General features: G+C 35.6%; 1 protein-coding gene across 1 annotated transcript; it reads right to left on the reverse strand.

The window, feature by feature from the left end:
• Nucleotides 1-1,937: 1,937 nt before the first annotated feature.
• Nucleotides 1,938-20,233, reverse strand: CFAP206 (cilia and flagella associated protein 206). The gene is made up of 12 exons (XM_085318666.1): nucleotides 20,126-20,233; nucleotides 18,230-18,313; nucleotides 17,804-17,894; nucleotides 16,440-16,628; nucleotides 16,005-16,163; nucleotides 13,495-13,703; nucleotides 12,381-12,500; nucleotides 9,493-9,691; nucleotides 8,589-8,726; nucleotides 6,350-6,543; nucleotides 5,195-5,338; nucleotides 1,938-2,188 (listed from the first exon to the last, which is right to left on the reverse strand). The coding sequence occupies exons 1-12, from the start codon at nucleotides 20,231-20,233 to the stop codon at nucleotides 1,958-1,960; spliced, it is 1,866 nt and encodes a 621-aa protein (XP_085174792.1). The 3' UTR covers nucleotides 1,938-1,957.
• Nucleotides 20,234-20,494: the final 261 nt, after the last annotated feature.

Consider the following 20,494-nt stretch of genomic DNA (forward strand, 5'->3'; position numbering starts at 1 on the left):
CAAGCTTTACAATTCATTACCAGCTATAAAGTAAAAGCAAAAGCTATGTTTTAGGTGATCTTTCCCTCCTGAGTACACTTGATACTTCCCATGCAAAAGCTGCTGAAAAGAACAGAAGTACCAGAGATTCAAATAAAGGCAAAGTTTCAATGGTCATCAGACGCAAAACTCTGTCTGCTTTCACATGAATAAAGCCATTTTGAAAAATAATTCTCCCTTTTTCTCCAAACTATCTTATGAAGTTATATAATCTCACACAGACACTTCTCATTGCCAGCAGTAAACTCTTTCTTGTTAAAACTGAAGTGATTAAAATTGTATTCTCCGGTATTTTGAAATACTACAGTAGCTTCTTAGAATGGAAAACAAAGAACTAATAGGCAGGATAAAAAGGATTTTCAATCATCATTTTTCTTTTAAATAAATGTAGTTATGTATTCTTAAAATACCTGTTTTCTGGTTCAGAGAAGGGACTTAAAATATTCAAAGTAAATGACAATAAAAATATATGGAGATAACAACAATGAAGTATTGCATTAACAGCAGCTCAGCAATAGGTTATTTTTTCTGAATAAAAAAGCTGCAACTGGTAACAGCATTCATGTCTTTAATAATAAATCTAAAAAACAGTGCTATTACTGAAAAACAATGAGCAGCACATCTGACTGCTACTAATTAGTTTTTTTTTTTTTAACAGAAGTGAAAAAACCTACTAAGACACTACTTAATTTAAGTTTCTTCTGTGCTCCRTGCCTGCTCCCCCCCCTTTTTTTTAATGCCTTGTAAATTTGTCCCAGCTGTACACTTTTATAATCAAGTAAAGAATGCTGGAGAAAACCACAGAAAAGTCACCTGGCTGCTGGAATCCTCTAACTTCATTATCACTGATTTTGTATAACAAGAACCAAGAAATTGTGATGCATCATGTTGCACCTGACCAAAACACACACACACACATTTTCCAGAAACTTCATTTTGGACTTGTTTGTTTTTGAGACGTTTCCTTTTTTCATTACTCCTTACTTTGAAAAAAGATGTTTCATTCTAAAGCTTAAATGTTTCTGTTTTTCACAAACAGAAATGCTAGCTGCAGTTGAGTTCATCAGGACTGCAGCATATTTCACTGCCACACTGAAATAAAACTAACAACCTTTTCCTGTTTTGCTTTTTTCTTTTTTTAAAAAAACATAAATAAAACAGAAATTTTTAAAGGGCGCCCTGAAGTCTAGTTTCTATTGTTTCTAGTGTGTTTACAGCACACTATTTAGCCAATGTGTAGAGAAACTGCTGGAGAGCTAAAATGACTGCCCAAGCCATCCAAGATCCTTTGTTCCCTCCTCTAGACCTCCCAGCCTTAGCCTATACTTCTAAAGCAAATCACTGTGGAAGGACATTTGCATTATCTACAGAACAAATGAGCAGGCTTWAGGACCCAGGGTGATTTCCTTTGCTGGATTTACTTTCTTGATGCTGCTGCTCTAAGGTTAAGAGGTGATGTTTGGATGACTGTCTTGGGATTCATTTTTACTTCCCATCAGTGAGAGTTATGCCTCAGTAGAAATTGCACGATTGGCCTTGTTATCTCTTAACAGCTCTTTGTCTTACATTATACCTTTTATGAACTGTTCAAAGACGTGGCTCTTAAGGATAGTGTTGCAGCACACAATCATTGTATTAAATATTCAAATTCCCCAAACACACACTTCCCATTAAAATGTTAATTTAAGTCAGAATCTTCAGACATGCCTCAATTCTAAACTGCTTTTTAAAATCTAGGTGTTTCAGGTTTATCATTACTACTACTTAATGCCATTCTGCAGGCCCTAACGGATAYGACAAATAAAACAACTGCTCCTGGAATCACAGCCACAGTAAAATCTGCTGTATTTTAATTCAGAAATACATTGAGAATTTTATACATACATTTACTGGATTTCTTTTGCTTTCTCGTTTTCAGCTATGTTTCATCTACTGCTCTTGTTAAATCTACTTTGACCATATGAGCTGTAGGAGATGATCCACCTCGGAGACCTTCCAAGAAAATCTGTGGTCTGGGTACATTGCTTGAGTTCTCACGCTTAGTCTGGGTGCCAACATCTTTTGGCAAGTACACTTGGGTAGAGTTCTCTCTTCTCATATGGCTGAGATTAGTTTGCATGGCATGAGTTAATTTGCGACGCAAATTGGCCTAAACACACACACACACAAAAAAAAATCAGATAAGAATCTTTTTCTTTGAACATCTTTGTGCTAGTGTATAATTAAGTGTTATAMATTATTCATTTGTATATTTTAGGCTTCACAAAACCCATAACATGGCACAGTTCACCCTAGCATCAAAACACACTTGCAACTGTGATTTGGTAACTCCTGAATCTAAACAGTATGTTTGAAGGGCAGCACATATAGCTGGCACCATTTTAAGTCAGCTTCCTACCACTTCTGTTTCTCATTGGTAACTGTTTCAATGTTTTTAAATGCTGAAGACTTTGTTTTGTTAGAATAAAATGTTCTTTTTCATGTTAAGTTCTTCCAGTGCTTCGAATTCACTTGAATCAATCTGAAAGCAGCCTGAACGTGACAGTATGCAGATAAATCTCTTTGGGCACCTGCGACGGAAAACAACTTTGAGGATTCCAAATATTAAGGCTAACTAAACTAGAAGATTAAGCCTTTGGCTGGTTTCTGTCAAATGACTTGGGGGATTTTGTCACAAAGTATCAGATAAAAGGGGAAAACGCCTCCCTTCCAGACATTGCTCATTATCTCCTTGCCAAGGAGCAAAATGTAAGGCAATTTATGATTGCAAGAATAAAGCCCTGTTTAATCATAGCAGCTGCTGTAGATATGACTACAAAAACACTTCTTATGAAGTGTTAATATTACAAAGTCAGCACTTAATACACCAAATGTATGTTCCTTCTTCCAGTAAGCTTTTCATATCAGGATTGATGCAAAATAATGCAAAACATGTAACATAATGTTCTCACTGAAATATACAAAATACAGTTTCATATGGTAGGATTCATGCACTTGCCTGTAAGAGAGAAATTCCCTAGCATCYAGGCCAGTCAGTGGAGGCTGAAGAGTGATTAAATTGACCAAATTCAGGTGTTCATATAAGAACAAACCAAAGTACTCTCCAGACTCTGCTAAATAGATCTCTGACTGTAATGGAAGTTGAAATTCCTACATGTAGACATATTTTGGTATCTTAATCTGCAGCTAAATTTTATGCATGGTGTCATCAAGAAAACTTCAGAAGAAAGAGTAATAATGAATTTACAGAAGAGATGGAATGTAAAGAAAGGTATTTTAGCATTTAATCCGAGAAAGGTATTGACTGATGATTAAAGCAAGACTGGGCATGAAATACTGTTTCTCTATGAAGCTTATCCCTCTCAAGAACTGAATGAATGTTATTGCAAGAAATACTGTATGCTTGCACAAAGAAACAGACATAGATCAAAAACTTTACTTTCTAACATCAAATAAATGTTATAACAAAGTCATATTTTAATGCTTTATATTAACACAAATTTTCTGGTGCAGTATGAACAAGAGAAAAAAAAAAAAGAAAACCCAGGCATCTGAGCTTATCCTCTAATAAAACCCACAAATGTGTCTTTTTCTCCCCTACCAGCATCCAATTTACAGATGAGATGGTAACTGACTTCTGTTAGTTAAGCACTTTAATTTTAAATACTGTATCACTTTTGTATTCTAAATTCAGCACAGTTAGTGCAGACAAATAACTGCATGGATCTTGGAATTTTTGTGTCAGTCAGCATCCCTAATGTCTCATATGGACAACTGATACTAAAACATCCTTAGTCTCTAAACTAAGAAACTACAAAGTGACTTAGGTGTGCTCTTTGTGCTTAATCTTTTGCTTATGCTGAAGATAAATCATTGAATGCATGTGTCTTATTTATGCTACAGCACATACTATTAGAGAAGCAAACAAGCTTTCAGCTAGGCATATTGTAACTTAGTTGGCTTCTATTTATATGCCTCAATAACAACTATTATTAAAAGCTTTTATAAATAAGTTAATACTGCCAAGAATTCTCACTCCAGAATTTTGTTCTCCTATATAATGTTGGAGAATTCATGGCAAAAGAGCAAAAAGAACAGCAGAAAGGAAATAGGCTGCACAGCACACCAAAAGGCTCCAAACTGCACTGTTCACAAAAATGTACGAGCAGTATTCTGTGCCCAGCTATTATTGGTAACTACTACTTGTAACTGGTTGTTCCCTACACTATCAAGTTCATTTTGATTGAGTGGTGAAAATCAAGTGCTATACCTTAACAACTGCACACGCTAACAAGCCCTTAAAAGCAGCTTTTTAAAAAGATACCATTACTTTAAAAGCTTTTGTGTATGTGACATATGGATACACTGTGGTTCCCAATCTACCAGATTTTCAGTATGATTGTATAACAAACATTTCCTTTACATTCTATATCCTATGCTAAGCCTTCTTGCTCTCTTTTGTACCTCTCCTAACTTGTTCTACATGGAAGAGGGAGACAAAATTTTCAAAAAAGTAGATTTGGTTTTAGTAAACATGAGGTATTGGAATAAAATGAAAAAATATTTAATTATGCAAAAAATAAAGGCCTCATTCTTTGATATCTCCTGAGATGGATAAGCTAGCTTAGAGAAAGTTTCCTGCAGGATCAAACAGAATCAAAGGTATTCCTAACCATTCTATCTGCCACTTACTACAATTTTACAATATTAATATACATCACTCAACAGGCAATGAAGTTTTGCCTGACCCAAACCAACCCTATTATAACATTTCTCTACAACAAAAGTATGTAGCATTATCTTTAAACTCGTAACGTTATTTCAGTGTAGATAAAGGGCTTTAAAATTCACTGTTAATAAAGAAATTAATCATGGCAAATAAAGAAATTAGAATGAATAGACAGCACCAAAAGGACTGCTCAAAAACAGTTTGGAGAAAAAAAATATGGAAGAAGTGGGAGAGTGAGAAGGAAAGTATGGAAACAAGGATAGAAAATACCTGAAAAAAAAGACAACTGGTTATAACAGAAGTGTTTATCATTGGATACATTCAGATGTGTGGGATACATTTATGTTGAAAGGAACAACAATTTACAATAATTTAATCTGAAGTTTGGTATCCTACACATGAAAATCTGGTAATAACAGTACAAACCAGTTTTATAGCTTTTCTTCTCAATTCCCACTCATTCCATTCATAGGATGCCACAATAGTTGGGGGCAAAATATGAGTATCAGTTTGAGTACTACTGTCACATTTTGTGATTGGTCTCATCAAACATTCTTCTCTATTTCTGGCCTGTATTTTAAAAAAAAAGGCATTTATTAGAAGAATACAGACATTTCAGTAAAATGTCATATTGACATGACACTTTTCATGATACTTTTTAAAAGCAAGTGAGAGAACGACAAGTGAATAATGATTTTTATAGTCAACAGTGCTTTTGCCTGCCCTGCAGTCTTCCCAGTGAAAAAAATATATATATTTGACACAGTTAAAATCAGACAGAAAACCCTTTAGACTAGAGCTGAATTTTAGCCTCCCACATCCTGGCTACATGCTTAATCATTGGAATTTGGATAAAAAAGGACCCCACAACCAGCAAATGTATTTTACGAGGCATGCATCTCAGTTTATTTCCAGGAATGGGCTCGAAATCGTGAATCTTATTTAAGAGAATAGCTTATATCTCTGCCAGGGCTGGGATATAAGCCATTATCTTTCTCACCAGAGGCAACTTCAAGGCCACATTCTCTGCATCATTTGGTAGCTACAATTCTCAATGTTATCAGAAAAAGCCTGTGCATCCAAATCAAGGCTTTGGATTTCACATGGTAGTACTGTCACATTCATTAACAATGAGCCCTCTTTAATATTGTTATCTGTCCTGTAACTTTTGTCCTTAGATGTCATTACAACTGCACCAGTACATACTGATGAACTCCTGAGTGGAAGCTCCAGTTAATATGCAACCTGGCTCATCTTCTTCTGTTGCATTTATTTATGGTTCCTTCAAGCTACTTTTACAAAACAAGGAAAATGAACATCGGCCACAGAATTTTCCTAGGCTAAGGACAAAAGCTTTTATCAGTGCCACAACCCTTCAGCTGTATGCATCCTCCCAGGTAGAGATGACGTGCAAACAACATTAAGAGAAAATGTTTCTTTTCTATACTCTAAAGACCTGAAGACATTCTGTATGAAAGGCAGATGATTATACTTCTTTTCTGAAGATGGGTATCATCTGTTCTCTTCGTGTGAAAGGACAGACAGATCAGTGACCCAGCAAGAGGCATGGGCAATGCATACCTGTGCGTATGGAGCAAGGTATTCAAACTGATGATGAAGTTCGAGGAGCTGAATTAGCTCTGCATGTTCTTTTGCTTTTTCTGTATTCAATTGAATAAATTTATCTGGATTCTGAGCAAAAATGTATGCAGATTCTTTGGAACTGAAAACGTAACATCTGTCTTTGTGCTTTAAAATTCCAATAGCGGGGTTTCCTGAAAAACAAAATAATATAGCGAATCAGTATAATATCCAACAGAAATGGCACTTGTAATTATGATTTTATGTTTCCCTGAAGCCTCTTTCAGTTCTTTTTCTGTTTGCAATCAGAATAAATCCCTGAATGTAAGCTTTTAAATACAGAAGTATGTATTTCTGCAGGCCAGCACAACTGCTTTTGGTAAGTTCACATCCAGCATGTCTGAGTCGAGATGAGGCTCCATATCTAGAAAAATAACGGATAGAACTCCTATAGCAAGGGCATAAGTAAACGCACACTCCCTCCTATATATGTTTCCCACACCCACAAATGTTTGCCCTACAATCTCCAACAAATATTTGATTGCAGCACAGCAGCAGCCCATCTATACCAAGAGCCATAACGCCTAAATTATCTGAAGGATCACATGAAGTAACTGAGAAGTTGGACAATAAAATAACAGGAAATTTAAATGTCAATAAAGGCTGAATAACAGATACAGGAAAACACAGCCTAAGCTCAAGGATAGTAGCAGGTTCTGCTTCAGATGTTATTGCCCAGGAAAAAAACTTAGAATCATCACAGGCAGGGCCTTGAAAATGTTATGTTGCATTACTCCATGGCAATGAAAAAAGCAAAAAGAATGTCAGTATAAGGACACAAACAGAGAGTGAGAAAATCGAACAATATCATTATGCAATTATGGAATACTGTATTTTGTTCCAACACAGCAGAATAAGAAAAAGTAGAACAAGGGAGTCAGGAGTGATCAGAGGCATGGAATACTTTTCATAGAAAGAGAAGCTAAAGAAACAGGCCTCTTCAACATGAAAAAGGGTCAACTGCTGAAAAAGAACATGATACAGGGTTCTAAAACCATGAATTGTAAGCAAAACTGACACAACATGACTATTCATGATTTTTCCAGCAGAATAACTACCAGACTTTTCATAAAATTACCAAGCCACAGTTTAAAACATTCTCTTTAAAACCAAAGAAGTATGTTTTCATACTACATATAATTGTGGGATTAACTTGACAATAAGAACATCCCATGGTAAAGTCTAAATGGATTCAAAAAGCAAATAGATAAATGAAGAAACTCCAACGAAGGATTATTCATCATAATAGTCCAGACACAACATTTATCTAAGAAAATCCCACAACCACTGACTGCTAGAACACAGAAAGATATAATTAAGGAAGGACTATTCCTGCTTGATTTCTCATAATCTTYAAGTGTCTATGACTGACCACAGCCAGAAACAGGGCATAAGGCTAGAGGGATTCTTAATCTGATCCAGGACAACTGTTGTCATGTGCAAGACTAAGTAAATGTAAGTGAATTACACTACAATTAAAATACATACTTTTTAATATTGCTCCCCAAAATGGCAGTATTTTCCTTCTAACTCCCTAAAACTAGCGGTAGGTTTAGAAACATTCTATATGGATAGGTCCTATAAAGAATAGGGAGGCAACATGAACTGATAGGTTAGCTGGAATAAGATTTGCATTCAAAACAAGTGACTCTATACCAGACCAAAAAATCCTATGACTAGCTGACCACTGAATGCAATTTTCCATTCTCTTCAGAGAAGAATTTTGGTACTTTCTAGACACAGTTTAAAAATACGTATGATTTAGGCTCACATGATTATGTTTACAATACACTGATACACAAAATACAAGGAATGACTGTTGTTATCCTGTGTTAAAAATACATTAACAAAACTCAAAAAACTGCATTCAGCTGCCATGTAGGTTATACACATGCACAGATAACAGAAGGAAACATCTAATCATCACATCTTGTCTCTGCTTCTTCTTGAGTAAGCCTACTTTCTCTTGAAACTCTCCTGCAGTCTATTTTGGACAGTTTATCTGAATATTTTTTAAAGAAAAATATTTTTAAAGGTTTATCTGAGATGGAAATTGCATGCATGAAAATACAGTTCTCCTCATCTGGCACAAAAGAAAGCATTCAGATCACTACTTTACATTTTCACTGGTGCTTACGTACTTGTAAATAAAAAAAGAAAAAGTAACTACAAAGTATACCTGGAAGAATGAGGCCCTTCTCACCAATTGCATAAGCACAGAAACCATGGTACTGGATTGGCAACTGGTCAAAATTAGTGGTAGTCTCTGGAAAAAGCCATTCTTGGTTCTTGAAATCAGAAACATTTACTCTGGTTCCTGGAAAAAGGTTTACAAAGGAAGAATGGCAGTTAAAAAAAATAATAAAAAAAAATCTCATGTTAGCATATAATAAAGTTACAGGATGATTGGACTCCCATTATCTTCACAGGATGGCCTGAAGTGCTAAGATCCCAAAAGCCAAACCTCAGGCCTGCCTTAGGAGAGATCCTTCCAAAGAAAGCTTCATTTAACTTCAGGGTCCTTTCTTAATTTTGTTTGGAAATAGAGATTACAAGAAGAAGATGATATGATTCTATTTAGTTTTTTACCCACTCACACATTACAGATATCCTAGAGTAAAACTAGGTTATTTCCTTGTAAGATGATATCCCTAATATTTCTAGTACCCAAAGCTCCATTAAATTAGCATTTTTATTCCCCTCTACCTCCCCTTTTCAGAAGTTCCAGAAGATATAAAAGACACAGACAACCTTAAGAAACATAAAAATAATTTTAGACATATTCTTCTTTCTGGACATTCCGCCATTTTTATAAGGCATGTTTCTATCTGGTAAAGAGATACATTTTAATTTTATACATAAAAAACATATAAAAAATATATTAAAAATGTAAAAATAAAAGCCTGAACCATACTACATTAAAAATAAATCCATACCTTTCTAGGGCTTCATTTTATTAACCTCTCTGCAAACTCCAGTTATTAAAATGAACGTGTAGCACCTTCTACAAATAGAATTTAAATTACAAAATCTTGCAAGGGCTGAGAAAGTGAAGAAAAAGAAAAGGTAATAATTTTTAGTACCCATGGTTTCTCTTATCCTTTCCTCATCACTTTTCACAGTCACTCCTTCGAGAAGAGATGTTAGCATTTCCTCAGGAAAAAGCTGTGATTGGGTTTCCAAGAACTGCTGCAGATTATTAGTCATATTCGTGAGCAAACTTAGCAGCAGTATCTCATCCTGATAGCTGGTCCATAGGTTTGAAAGTGCAACAAAGAGAGGCTGGCAGAAAAAAGAAAATGATCTGAATCCATAATTGTTTATGCCTGTAACATAAWCCAAACGCTGTGCTCAACAATCCCAGCTATGAATGAAACAGGTCTGATCTGCAAGGCCTTCATCATCCAGAAATTCAGGGTAATTCTTGGGCTTTCAAAGTGAACTTCTAGCAGATATGCCCAGACCCCAGGGACAGAATGATTCTTTTTATTCACTTAACTACAAAGTCTTTTCAAAATAGGTTACGCTGAGGCCATACTTTGAATTGAATGATTCACTGCCAATATGGTTTAATAACTGCAAATGCAAGAATAGGATGGGGCAAAGAAATTTCTGTGCTAGGATTAGACAAAATGCAACTAGTTAGCTACCGAATGAAATCAGAACACACTCATATGTAAAAAAAATATCAGGCTGTATTATTTTGTTTCCATTCACTTAGTACCACAATACCCAAGCCATAGTATGTGCCCAAATGATGGTGTGCAAGCTTCAGAGGGTGCAACATTCAGGACAAAACTGGAAGTTGCCATTCCCAGCAACGATGCTGACATGTATGCGCACACATACGCGGAAAAAAAACTTGTGAGCTTTTAGGATAAATGTTGATTTCAGTGACAGTGAGAGAAAATGTGCCCTGTTAAATCTAAACTCAAGAGTGTTTAGAAGAGATACAATGAAACTGAAATGCGTGTTAACAACATTATATGCGTATTAACATTATGTTAAGAATGGCCAACTGAGTTAGCCCTGGAATACATCAGTCTCACTAACACTGTGGAAATGTTAGTTACAAAAAATGAAAGAAATTAAAGGAAAGGAAGCAAGATCAAAATTATTCTTGCTAGAATAAAGAAAAGAATATGAACAAAATCTATTATGTTTCTTATAACACCTGCTTATTATAAATAGAGGCCTTATCCTACAAATTTTTAAATTGTAGAATGTCCTGCTTCTCTACATTCCTGCTGGATGCAGCTTCTCAGCAACTACTTGAAGACAACAAGAGTTATTTAAAGGGTTCTGTAATAAAAAATCTCTGCCTGAGAAAGACCTGAAATCAAATGACCTTACATATTCTCTCTCCCACAGAGAAGTAAAACCAGCAAACCAAGCTGAGGAGAGAAGAAAATCTAGGAAAGAAGCAGAGAAGTGCAAAGAGTTTCTAAGGAAAAGGGTAATGTGTATTCAAAAAGGTTAAATTCAGGTTAGCGAACTGAATCTTCATAGGCTCCTTTTATCACCCAGGGGAAGAAACAGACTTTTCAGAACAGGTCAAAGAACATAGCCCTGGCTTCCTTCTCTGACCTGCCCTTGAGAGAAGCTCATTCACCTCTTTACTCTCCTCCTTCCTGTGCCTTTATGACCATCTTACAGTACACACCTGGCACTTAAACTCCACAAAGATGGAGAAAAAGAACTGCTTTGAGCAGCTGGACAAAGGGGAAAATGTTCTCCAAAATGAGAAGGTGTCTGGCTTAGAAAATCACAAGCTTATACAAACTGGAGTGTCAGATTATGCCTGAGATGCACCTCAGTCAAAGTGCCACTCATGAATTTGCAGGGCAGATGCCTTTAAGGAAAGCATAAGAAATTCTCTGAGTAGGTAGAGGGGACGGGATCTCCCTCCCCCCATCCACATTAGACTTCATTTCTTCATCTTCATTTCACTTCATCTTTTGTTTTGAAGGATGAAATATAACCTAAATTTGCATTAGCTGAATGCTGATTCAAGCATTCTATATACAAGGAATTAAAATGGAAGACAATGCTCTCATCCATGAAAAGCAAATTTAACGAAGCGTGGTCTCTGTCAGATTTGTATCCCACTTCCATTACATTGTGCTACTGTAATAACCTCAGGTCTTCATAGYGTTGTCAAGCACCTGCCTTTACAATACTTCTGGTGTCTGTCACTAATTCACTCTTCCTCCCACACCTTCCTCCTGCCTCCTGTAACTATCAACTAAGGAGTATGGATGGTAYAGAGCTACCTGTCTGCTCACTGGCCGGGCAGCACACACAAACTGACCAGCTGGAAGGGCTGGCTGGCTGGACATGTTAACTGAGGCACTCCCATTGCAGACTTCATCTTAGGAGGGTTCTAACTATGTCTGTCCAGTTGCTTATTTTTCACAAAACTCGTAGAAACTGAGTTATTTTTGAGATCTCCAGCTAACTTGGCTGAAGCTGGCCAACAGATTCAGAAGCTATTGGGAAGGCCAGAGAGACTGAAAACCCTATCTAGAAACCTACCTTCTTTAGGAAAATGTTATCCAGGAGTCCTATTGCAATTACAGGATATTGCTATCTGAAAGAACTTTAAAAGAATCATGTGCTGTTATCTATTATTATTTTGTTCTTGCCATTTCTGCAAGAAACAGGAGAGAGTATTTACACCAAACAAGAAAATATAACTGTAAATCTACAAATACCGACAAATGACTGAAGATACTTACAATAAAATACCATTTAATTCTTTCTCCTCCCTTTCTGCACCCTGCTTTTCTTCTACCTTGAGATCCAATCTTTATTTTAGTTGCCCCTTCAAAAATCACTTGGAATTACAATAGAGAAGAAACCCCTTCTTCTTAACACAAACTATGCAAAAATACTTGGATCAAGTACATTGTAATAGTTTTCTAATGTTTTGTAATTAAGAAGAAATAGGTTTTCCACTCAAAATACTTACAAAAACTTCGGTGGTACCCACAGAAACCTTATTCTGAACAGTGCTTTTTAATTGCTCCATTGTTGCTGCAAACTGTGTGTTTGTCGCTTCAACTTCTCGAGCACTTGTAATTACCTCAGACTGGAAAGAGAATGTGCCTCAGGTAAGAACTATGACAGTCAAAAAAATTAAGTATTAGGTACTAAATATTCATTTAGATCTCTTCAATCAACTGTTTTCAGACAACTATTTTAAGAAATGAAATGGATCATAACTTTCAATGAAGTATATTATTCCTTAAGTATTCAAGTATATAAAACCAGGCACCTCTTCTCTCAAACATATATTAGTATTTTTTATATAAAATCTCTGCACTTTAACAATAAAGAGAATTAAAAAAAACTTAAAATGAGAAATATTTTTCATAGCTTTATGATATACAGCAAAGTAATAAAAAGCCTACAGTTTTTCAAAAGACAAATAAAATGGTTTTTATAAAGAAAGCAAGTATCAAGGATTTAAGTGGTATTCTTAAGAGACTTCTGATCACTCAGTATGTGTTGGAGGTGCTTTCAGATCAAAATTGAGATGATATAAACATTGAACAAGGAGAATTTTTCTTTCATGCTTTTTTTGTGGTATAGCTATTAACAGAAACAAGTCTTCTTGTCCAACTTTTTTGTTCTTCAAATTTCAGGTTTTAAGAAATCTAATTTGTTATTTCAGGGAATCTGGCTTTTGTTACTAGATATTTTATGACAGAATTCAACTTATTCTCCAGTCATCATACAGTGTCCAAGCAGACCAAGCATCAGTATAGAAACAAGAAAAAAATCCTACTTTCTCAATCCTCTGCTAACAAAGTTAATCTAGGAAAAAAAATAAAAACCAAAAGGGAAACGGAAGCATAGCCACAGTGGATCAAACAATCTGTTTTGTCTTTTACCTGACAGTAGACAAAACCAGCAAGTTACAAAGTTCTGCATGACAGATTATGTAAGTTCTCATGTACTGAGATAAATCTGATTTCACTGGTTTCTGAATCAAGCCCCTCACCTTTCTATCTTGTACAAATAGGTAACTTGAATACATCCCATCTGCAATAAAAATAGGATATAACATAAGAATATCTCACCAGGAGGATGCAAAGGAAAGCTTCGTATTGTCTCACATTGAACAGTGCTTCTTTTAATTTAAAAGAACTAAGCTGCATATATCTACAACGGTCTTCATGCATTGACTCCAACAGAGCTGTGAAACAGGGGGCTAGTATATGGCAAGTATTAAGACATTCATCAAGAGCCCGTGTAGCTGACGGAATAGCTTCATTCAGAATGGCTGGCACTGTTTGTATAGAATAAAAGTGAGATACATATAAAACAATTGATTTAAATCATTAGCAAATCATTACAATATAATTTTATGAGCAAAACAGTCTTCCAACAACATTCTGATTTCTAAATTTTATTCTGATATTCATGAATTTTCAAATGCTTGTGTACCACATTCAGCTGAGGTATCTCACTAATCAAGTGGTTCCAAAGAGGAGTAATTACAAGTGCAGAAAYATCACAGTGAAGTCAAGGACTGTGAGAAAATTAGTTTTATAATAGATGCAGTTCAGTTGAAAATACTGACATGGGTTTTCTGAGAGACTTTAGACAATTTGCATAATTTTCAATTCTCAGTTTTCTCATTTGTAAAATATGAATAACAAAAACAGGCTCCCATTGCCTGGATTCTGGGAGATCTAACAGTGCTCTAAGCAAGAGTCATAGATTGTTATTAAACACCAAAAAAGGTACTATGTGAAAAAGAATATATCTGTGCAGTTACTAAAATTAAATATTAGTACTTAAAAAAAAACAAATTCCCCAAAATGGCACAGGTTAATCTAAAACATTTTAGCTGATATGAAATACTCAATAAATAATTCTTTTTCTTTAAAAATGCATTATCAACAGAGGCCATCCATTACACTCTGTTTTGATATGCAAACAGATATCTCTGCAAGAGAAATGAGATAAGAAGGTCCAGCCACTTTCTTGAAGTGCACAGCACAGAGATTTGTTGTTTATTCCTCTTCAGATTTAATTTTTAATGCAAGAAACACTGGCAAGCAGCAGCACGTTAATTGGAGTTTAGGTGTTTCTACTCAAAACACTATAGGCACAGATAGGCTAGATTTASCAGAGCTAGACTGGGAAGTAAATTGGCTCAGGTATTATAAGCAATCTAACCACAGCAGGAGAAACCTCGACTGATTTACTGTTTTATAAGCAGAGTAAAAAGCCAATGAACATTCCTACCCCAGCAAGATTGCTGCTAACATGACCTTAAGCATAAAGACACGCATTTTAACCTCTGTTCTAAGAGCATTCATGCTCTGTCTTTTCCTAACTATTCAAAAGTGATGCATAGACAGGCCAACACAATAGAATCCGTACTATAGTAAGCTAAGAAGAGTAACAGGATTAACAAACATTATCTATTTTAATCAGCCACAGAAACACAGATATTACAGTGACAAAGGCCACAACATGTTGTAAATCGCACCTACTATATAACCACAATAGTTGAATATTTGGTCACACTGTTAACAAGGCCCTGTGAACCTAGAATAGAGCCAACCACAACACAGAAAGGTGGCATTTGCAGGATAGTATGTATTATAAAAATAGAAAAATAAAAATATTTTGCATAAGACTTGCAGAAAAAGGTATCATGAAAATCTAAAAAAATTGCCTTCTTCTTTCTTGGATGTGGTAAATATACGTTTCCTACTTATGCTACTTTAATTAAAATACTACCTAAATACTACCCAAAGCAAGTGCTTTGCTTTCCAGTAAAGTACAATTTTCTCAGCAGCAGAGAGAGAGGCCGTAGCCTGTATTCCAGAAACTTTGGTCTTTTAAAATAAAGTTTTTGTCCTAAAATTGAGCTGCAGACCTTTCCTATGAATAAGTCCCCACACTGAACTATATTCCATGCTATATGCATATTCTCAAAAACATTTCCCCTGAACAGCCATTTATTTATTAATTGTAAGCTTACCAGAACTCATGTTGACTTTTGGAGGACAGAAGAGAGTAAAACTTTTAAAAATAAGAGCAATAGGAAAGTTTTGTCCTACTCTGAACAAGGCTTCAAGGTTTTTGCCTCTTTTTTTATTAAACAAGTCAAAAGATTCACAGTTTTTGAGAACGCGGTAAGAATCTGAAGAAGTTTATCTAAATAATGAGAATAGAGATAACGCCCCATTGACTTTTATCACTTCTAATTAACACGCTTCACCAAAAATTCTAACTGGACTGACAGCTTCCTTTTGAGATTTTAATTAACTGTTTTTAAGGCAAACATTACACAATTCAATCACTTAGTGGCAAGAGATGAGGGAACAAGTTATGAGGTAAAGCAGGACATGAAAATAACACAGATCACCCTTCCACTTCGACTGCATAGGACTCACCCATAGCTAAACAGTAGTCTACCTGGAAACCTATACTCAAATACAACACATGTACTTCTCCCTTAGGTTCAAAGCTGTTTATCTAACGAGACAGGATATCATTGGAACTAAAGTAGTAAAGAAGACCAGGACAAATTAATTGGGAATTCATAACCAAAATACTGTTGTATACTTACAGTCATCAATGCTGTTTCCTCCCTTCCCCCRTTCCTTGTTGTACAACCGAATCCCTGTGACAAGCATGGTAAGAGTTTTCAGCTGTTGCTCTTTGTTCTTCTTACTGAGTGAGATGAAAGTAGCCAGCTCTGTCTGAGGGAATACACTCTGCAAGGCAGCTGGAAGGATTACAGAAGGTGAAAAAAGCCCTCAGTTTGAGGGAACAGAAAAGAAAATTATTAAACAAACAAATAACTTCCTCTGCTGAACAACTGAGGAAAGTAACTGTGGAAAGCCTATGGTAGATTTTGTCTTCAAGGCTGGGCAGTGCCAGTCTGGATACTCACCATTCATCACATCACAGTTTACCACATCTATAGCTAAAGATCAGCAAAGAGAAGGCAATTTTTTTTTCAGTAAGAAAAGCCCTGTTTCGCTACTGAGAGTTTACTGACCTGTTACCTCCCTGACAACTTCAATATCTGTTGGGGATCCAAGGCCAGAGCACAGCAGCACATAGCTAACAATTGTTCGATACACATTCTCCATTTCTTCTTTTGTACGAGGACGACTATCCGTGATATCTCTGACCACAGGGGCCAGCCTTCCCTCCAGAACACGATGTTGCTCACTGAGTAATTCAGCTAAGAGAGAAGGACTATTAGAAAGTGCGATGTAAATTCATTGCAATTCGGCATATACAGAGGGTGCAATTCCTAGAATCAGTGCCTGCTCAAGAGTTCTGAAGCCTAGATAGGTGAATGAGATGTCCAAGACCATTATAGACGATTATAATTTACAGTAGCAGAGTTTAACATCAGCATAACTGATATAATTAGTCAGCAGAGTCCAGAGAACCCTTTAGCCCAACCTTAGGAGAACTATATAGCCCAGTCAGCAACCTTCTGACTCTGGTAGTAGGAACCTATCACACACATTCACACACACGTATTCTGCACAAACCTAAAGTTACATGCCCAAATCTGACTACCCAGGGTGTCAGAATTTTACTGAACTTAGTGAGCTCCTTCCAAAAGTGCTTTGGAGCTGCTCTTCAGTTTTGCTAATTTTTGTTTTTAATGTCCCAAAATAATAAAACAACATTTTCATGACTTCTCCCCAAATAAAGTTTATTCTCTTGTTCTGATGTCATCTTTGTCCCAGCCCTCCCTGTCCCTTTAAGATTTAAAGTTACAGTGACAACAGAGACATTCTCCCTTTCTCAGTTTTTTCCATTTCTGCATCCCCATTTTAAGACTGTGTGAAGTTACCATTGGCCAGACCAAACCATACTTGGCTTTGACAATATCATGAGGTTTGAAATATTCTTATTTACTAAAATCTCTGAATCAGATAAATTTGGTCTTTTTAAAACGATAACTGATCGTTCAAGATTGCTTATATCTCTGAATTATGGAAACTGATAAAACACTAAGCTCTCTTTCAGATACATTTGTGCACTTTTGGGTAGGGGCACTCCCTCAGATACACCAGTACTGTGCTGGGTGCCCAGCTGGACACAGCAAGCCAGTGCAACTGAAAGCATAATTGATCTCAAGGAATCTAAATCACTCCATTCAGTAAACCTCTCAGATAAGATGAGATGAGTGTGCCCTGAAATCTAATGTACATCTTTTTCCCTCCTATATCCACACTTAAACACCATACTCCTACGTAGTACACTTATTCAGGGATTTTTATTTTACTTTACTGCCAGCAGTGATTTAACAGGAGTCATTATTATCCCTACAGAGAGTTATTAAATGCTAAACTCAGAATCAATTTCTTCAGTTAAATAATTTATCTGTACTGAAATTACCGCGGTTTGTGTAATTCATATCAAAGTAAACTTGCATCTTAATCGTGTCCAGAGATGGGTTTGTTGTGTCAAGCAGTCTAGTAACACAGAGCTATGAAGAGAGACAGAATAAATGAATTATTTCAARTCACCGAGGAAAATTCTGAACTGTCATTGACTATGACACACGTTTCTTAACAGTAAGAAAATCCTTTTCTTCCCATTCTCCCAACATATAGTGAACACTATGAAGTGTAAGGTATTATTAACATGAAAGAACACACAGTCCAATCTTGAGGTACAGAACTATGAGAATAAAGTATCATTAGAGGTGTGAAAATTTACATATCAAAACAAAATGGCATTTTAGTTTTAGGAACAGGTAGCAAATAATGCTATAGTCTTAGGTAAGTCCTGACAGGGAATTCGATATCACATCAGAATTACCTGGATAAGATTTTGCACATCTTGTTTTGTAAGGATTCGATCCACATTAAAGTCATTTCTTGGATCTAGAACAAYAGCTTTCACCTAGAGATTGCCAAAAGAAAGCTATTAATTTATATCTCAACATATATTCTTTGGGACTTGCCTTTTTTTCTTCCTAAAAATCTTACATGAAGACAATATTTCTTTAGCTTAAAAGGAAACAATTGAAACTAATTCTTCCCATTTTTGTTATCCTTGTGAATTATAAACAACTCATGATCCTGTAATCTCCCTTCTTTACTGTAACCAAGAGTGACACATATTCATGAGACTTTCTGATGGAATGAATAGGTTTGTAGGAAAAACGGTTTACAATGATTGAGTCCAACAGCTGGAGAGTGCAATGCATAAGAATTTCTTTATACACTTACTGAACAAAAGGAACTGTGACAGAGCTGTGGTTTAAAAGAAACAGTGGAAAGTTACAGATTTTCCCATCTGGAGGATTACCAATATACTTCAGATTATCCAACTGTGCAAATACTATCTTTACTATTCTTTTTTCCATGGCAATCTTTGATAATGACATAAAGCTACCACATTTCATGTGTTGACAGTTTCAATTTCAGTTCTCTGACACCAGTGGAAAAAAAATCTAACTACGTGGGATGCAAACACTGCAGAGAAATATTTAAATATAGCTCCATAAAAGTTTCCCGGAAAAATGTTTTTCTAAGTAAAATTTTATAAAAATCTATCATGCTTGTTTACACACTTCTAGGTTGGTGTTGCATGCACCACTACACATGCACATATAAAAAATACTATTTGGATAAAAATTTCATAGTGTTTTGCAAACACAGAAATATTTGCATGCTTGGCTGTATTTTGCCAGCCGCATGAGAAAGATTTTCTTTCATAAGATTTTTAATGTTTAATTAATAATACTTTTGAGCCCAGTGTATTTTTTAAAGCCACAGTGTCTTCTTCATCTAGAGAAAAAGAAAGAAAAAAAAAGACAGACTAACAATACTGCTGTGAACCATTTACACTCTTACAAAAGCTTACCAAGAGCTTATCAATTCTGTTCTTATGACATTTGAAAGAAAGAAGCTCCATCTTTTTACACACAAATCTCTGAAGGTGCATTTAGGCTATATTCTGCAACAATGCTGTGCTTTGTAAGAACAGATTGCCAAAGTGTATAATGTTTTAGCATACATACAGTTGTCTACCAATGACAACATTGAGATTGATTCCCTTTCAAAAAAAAAAAWAWAAAWAAATAAAAAAACATCCACAAAACATTTATCAGACTAGAGAAGAAAATTGAGAGAGAACTTTCATTCCAATTTTAAAGAATTCCAGGCACTCAGGACCCACAGTCTTTAATGGCCATATAGTCACATGCACAGCATTTCAGAGGAATAAGATAGTTTCTTAGGTTTTTAAGACCCTATACTGAATATCAATGAAAACCCCTTTAAAAATTTTCAACTTGGGCAATCAGAAACAGGTATTTCAAAGTTCAARTTGCTCCTGAAAGCCTCAGCTGTAGCTATTCCAGCTTTGGCACCATGACATGAACTTGACATTTGAAGTTTATTGATTTTTAACATGAAAAGAATGATCTATGTCCTTGCCTCACATCATTCATTCTGAATAGTGTCATCAGCTTTAGAGGAACTATTCACACTGTGTAAAATTAAGTCTTTACACCCATGAAAGTCTTAGAAACAAGTTTGGACTGCCAAGCTAAAAGCACCCAGGTTTGAAAATTCTGACCTATATGCTCTGTTATTAAAATGTATTTATTTGTTAATACTTTATTGACTATAAGTTGATTGTTATTAGAAAAAACAGGTGAATGAATAAGAATAATAAAAAAACTTAAAATATTTAATTTATTCTTACCAGGAAAGCTACCAAGGTTTCAGAAACAGTTTGTCCTTTACTGGCACACTCTTGTCCTATTTCACGAATGATTTTCTTTATGACATTTTCAGTTTGATGGCAAGACATCCTGAATGAACAATATAATGATGGGCTTGAGATCTATCATCATATATTTTAGATTTGTCTGTCAGTGTTTCTTTTCCCCATTGTACTATTTACCAGCAGCAATAACAGTACATATTTTCTGCAAAGCCTCTCAGGCTTTCATGTTTTCAGAAACCAGTCGGCTAAAGGTGGCAGAGATGATTTATGGCTGGATGGACCACAGCTGACAYGAGTGTTTCCAAGTAATAAGAACTTAATGCAAAACAAGATCAACAGGAAGAA

The sequence above is a fragment of the Rhea americana genome, unplaced genomic scaffold (genome assembly GCF_003343005.1).
Source record: "Rhea americana isolate MKP2758 unplaced genomic scaffold, rheAme1 scaffold_55, whole genome shotgun sequence".
NCBI lineage: Eukaryota > Metazoa > Chordata > Aves > Rheiformes > Rheidae > Rhea > Rhea americana.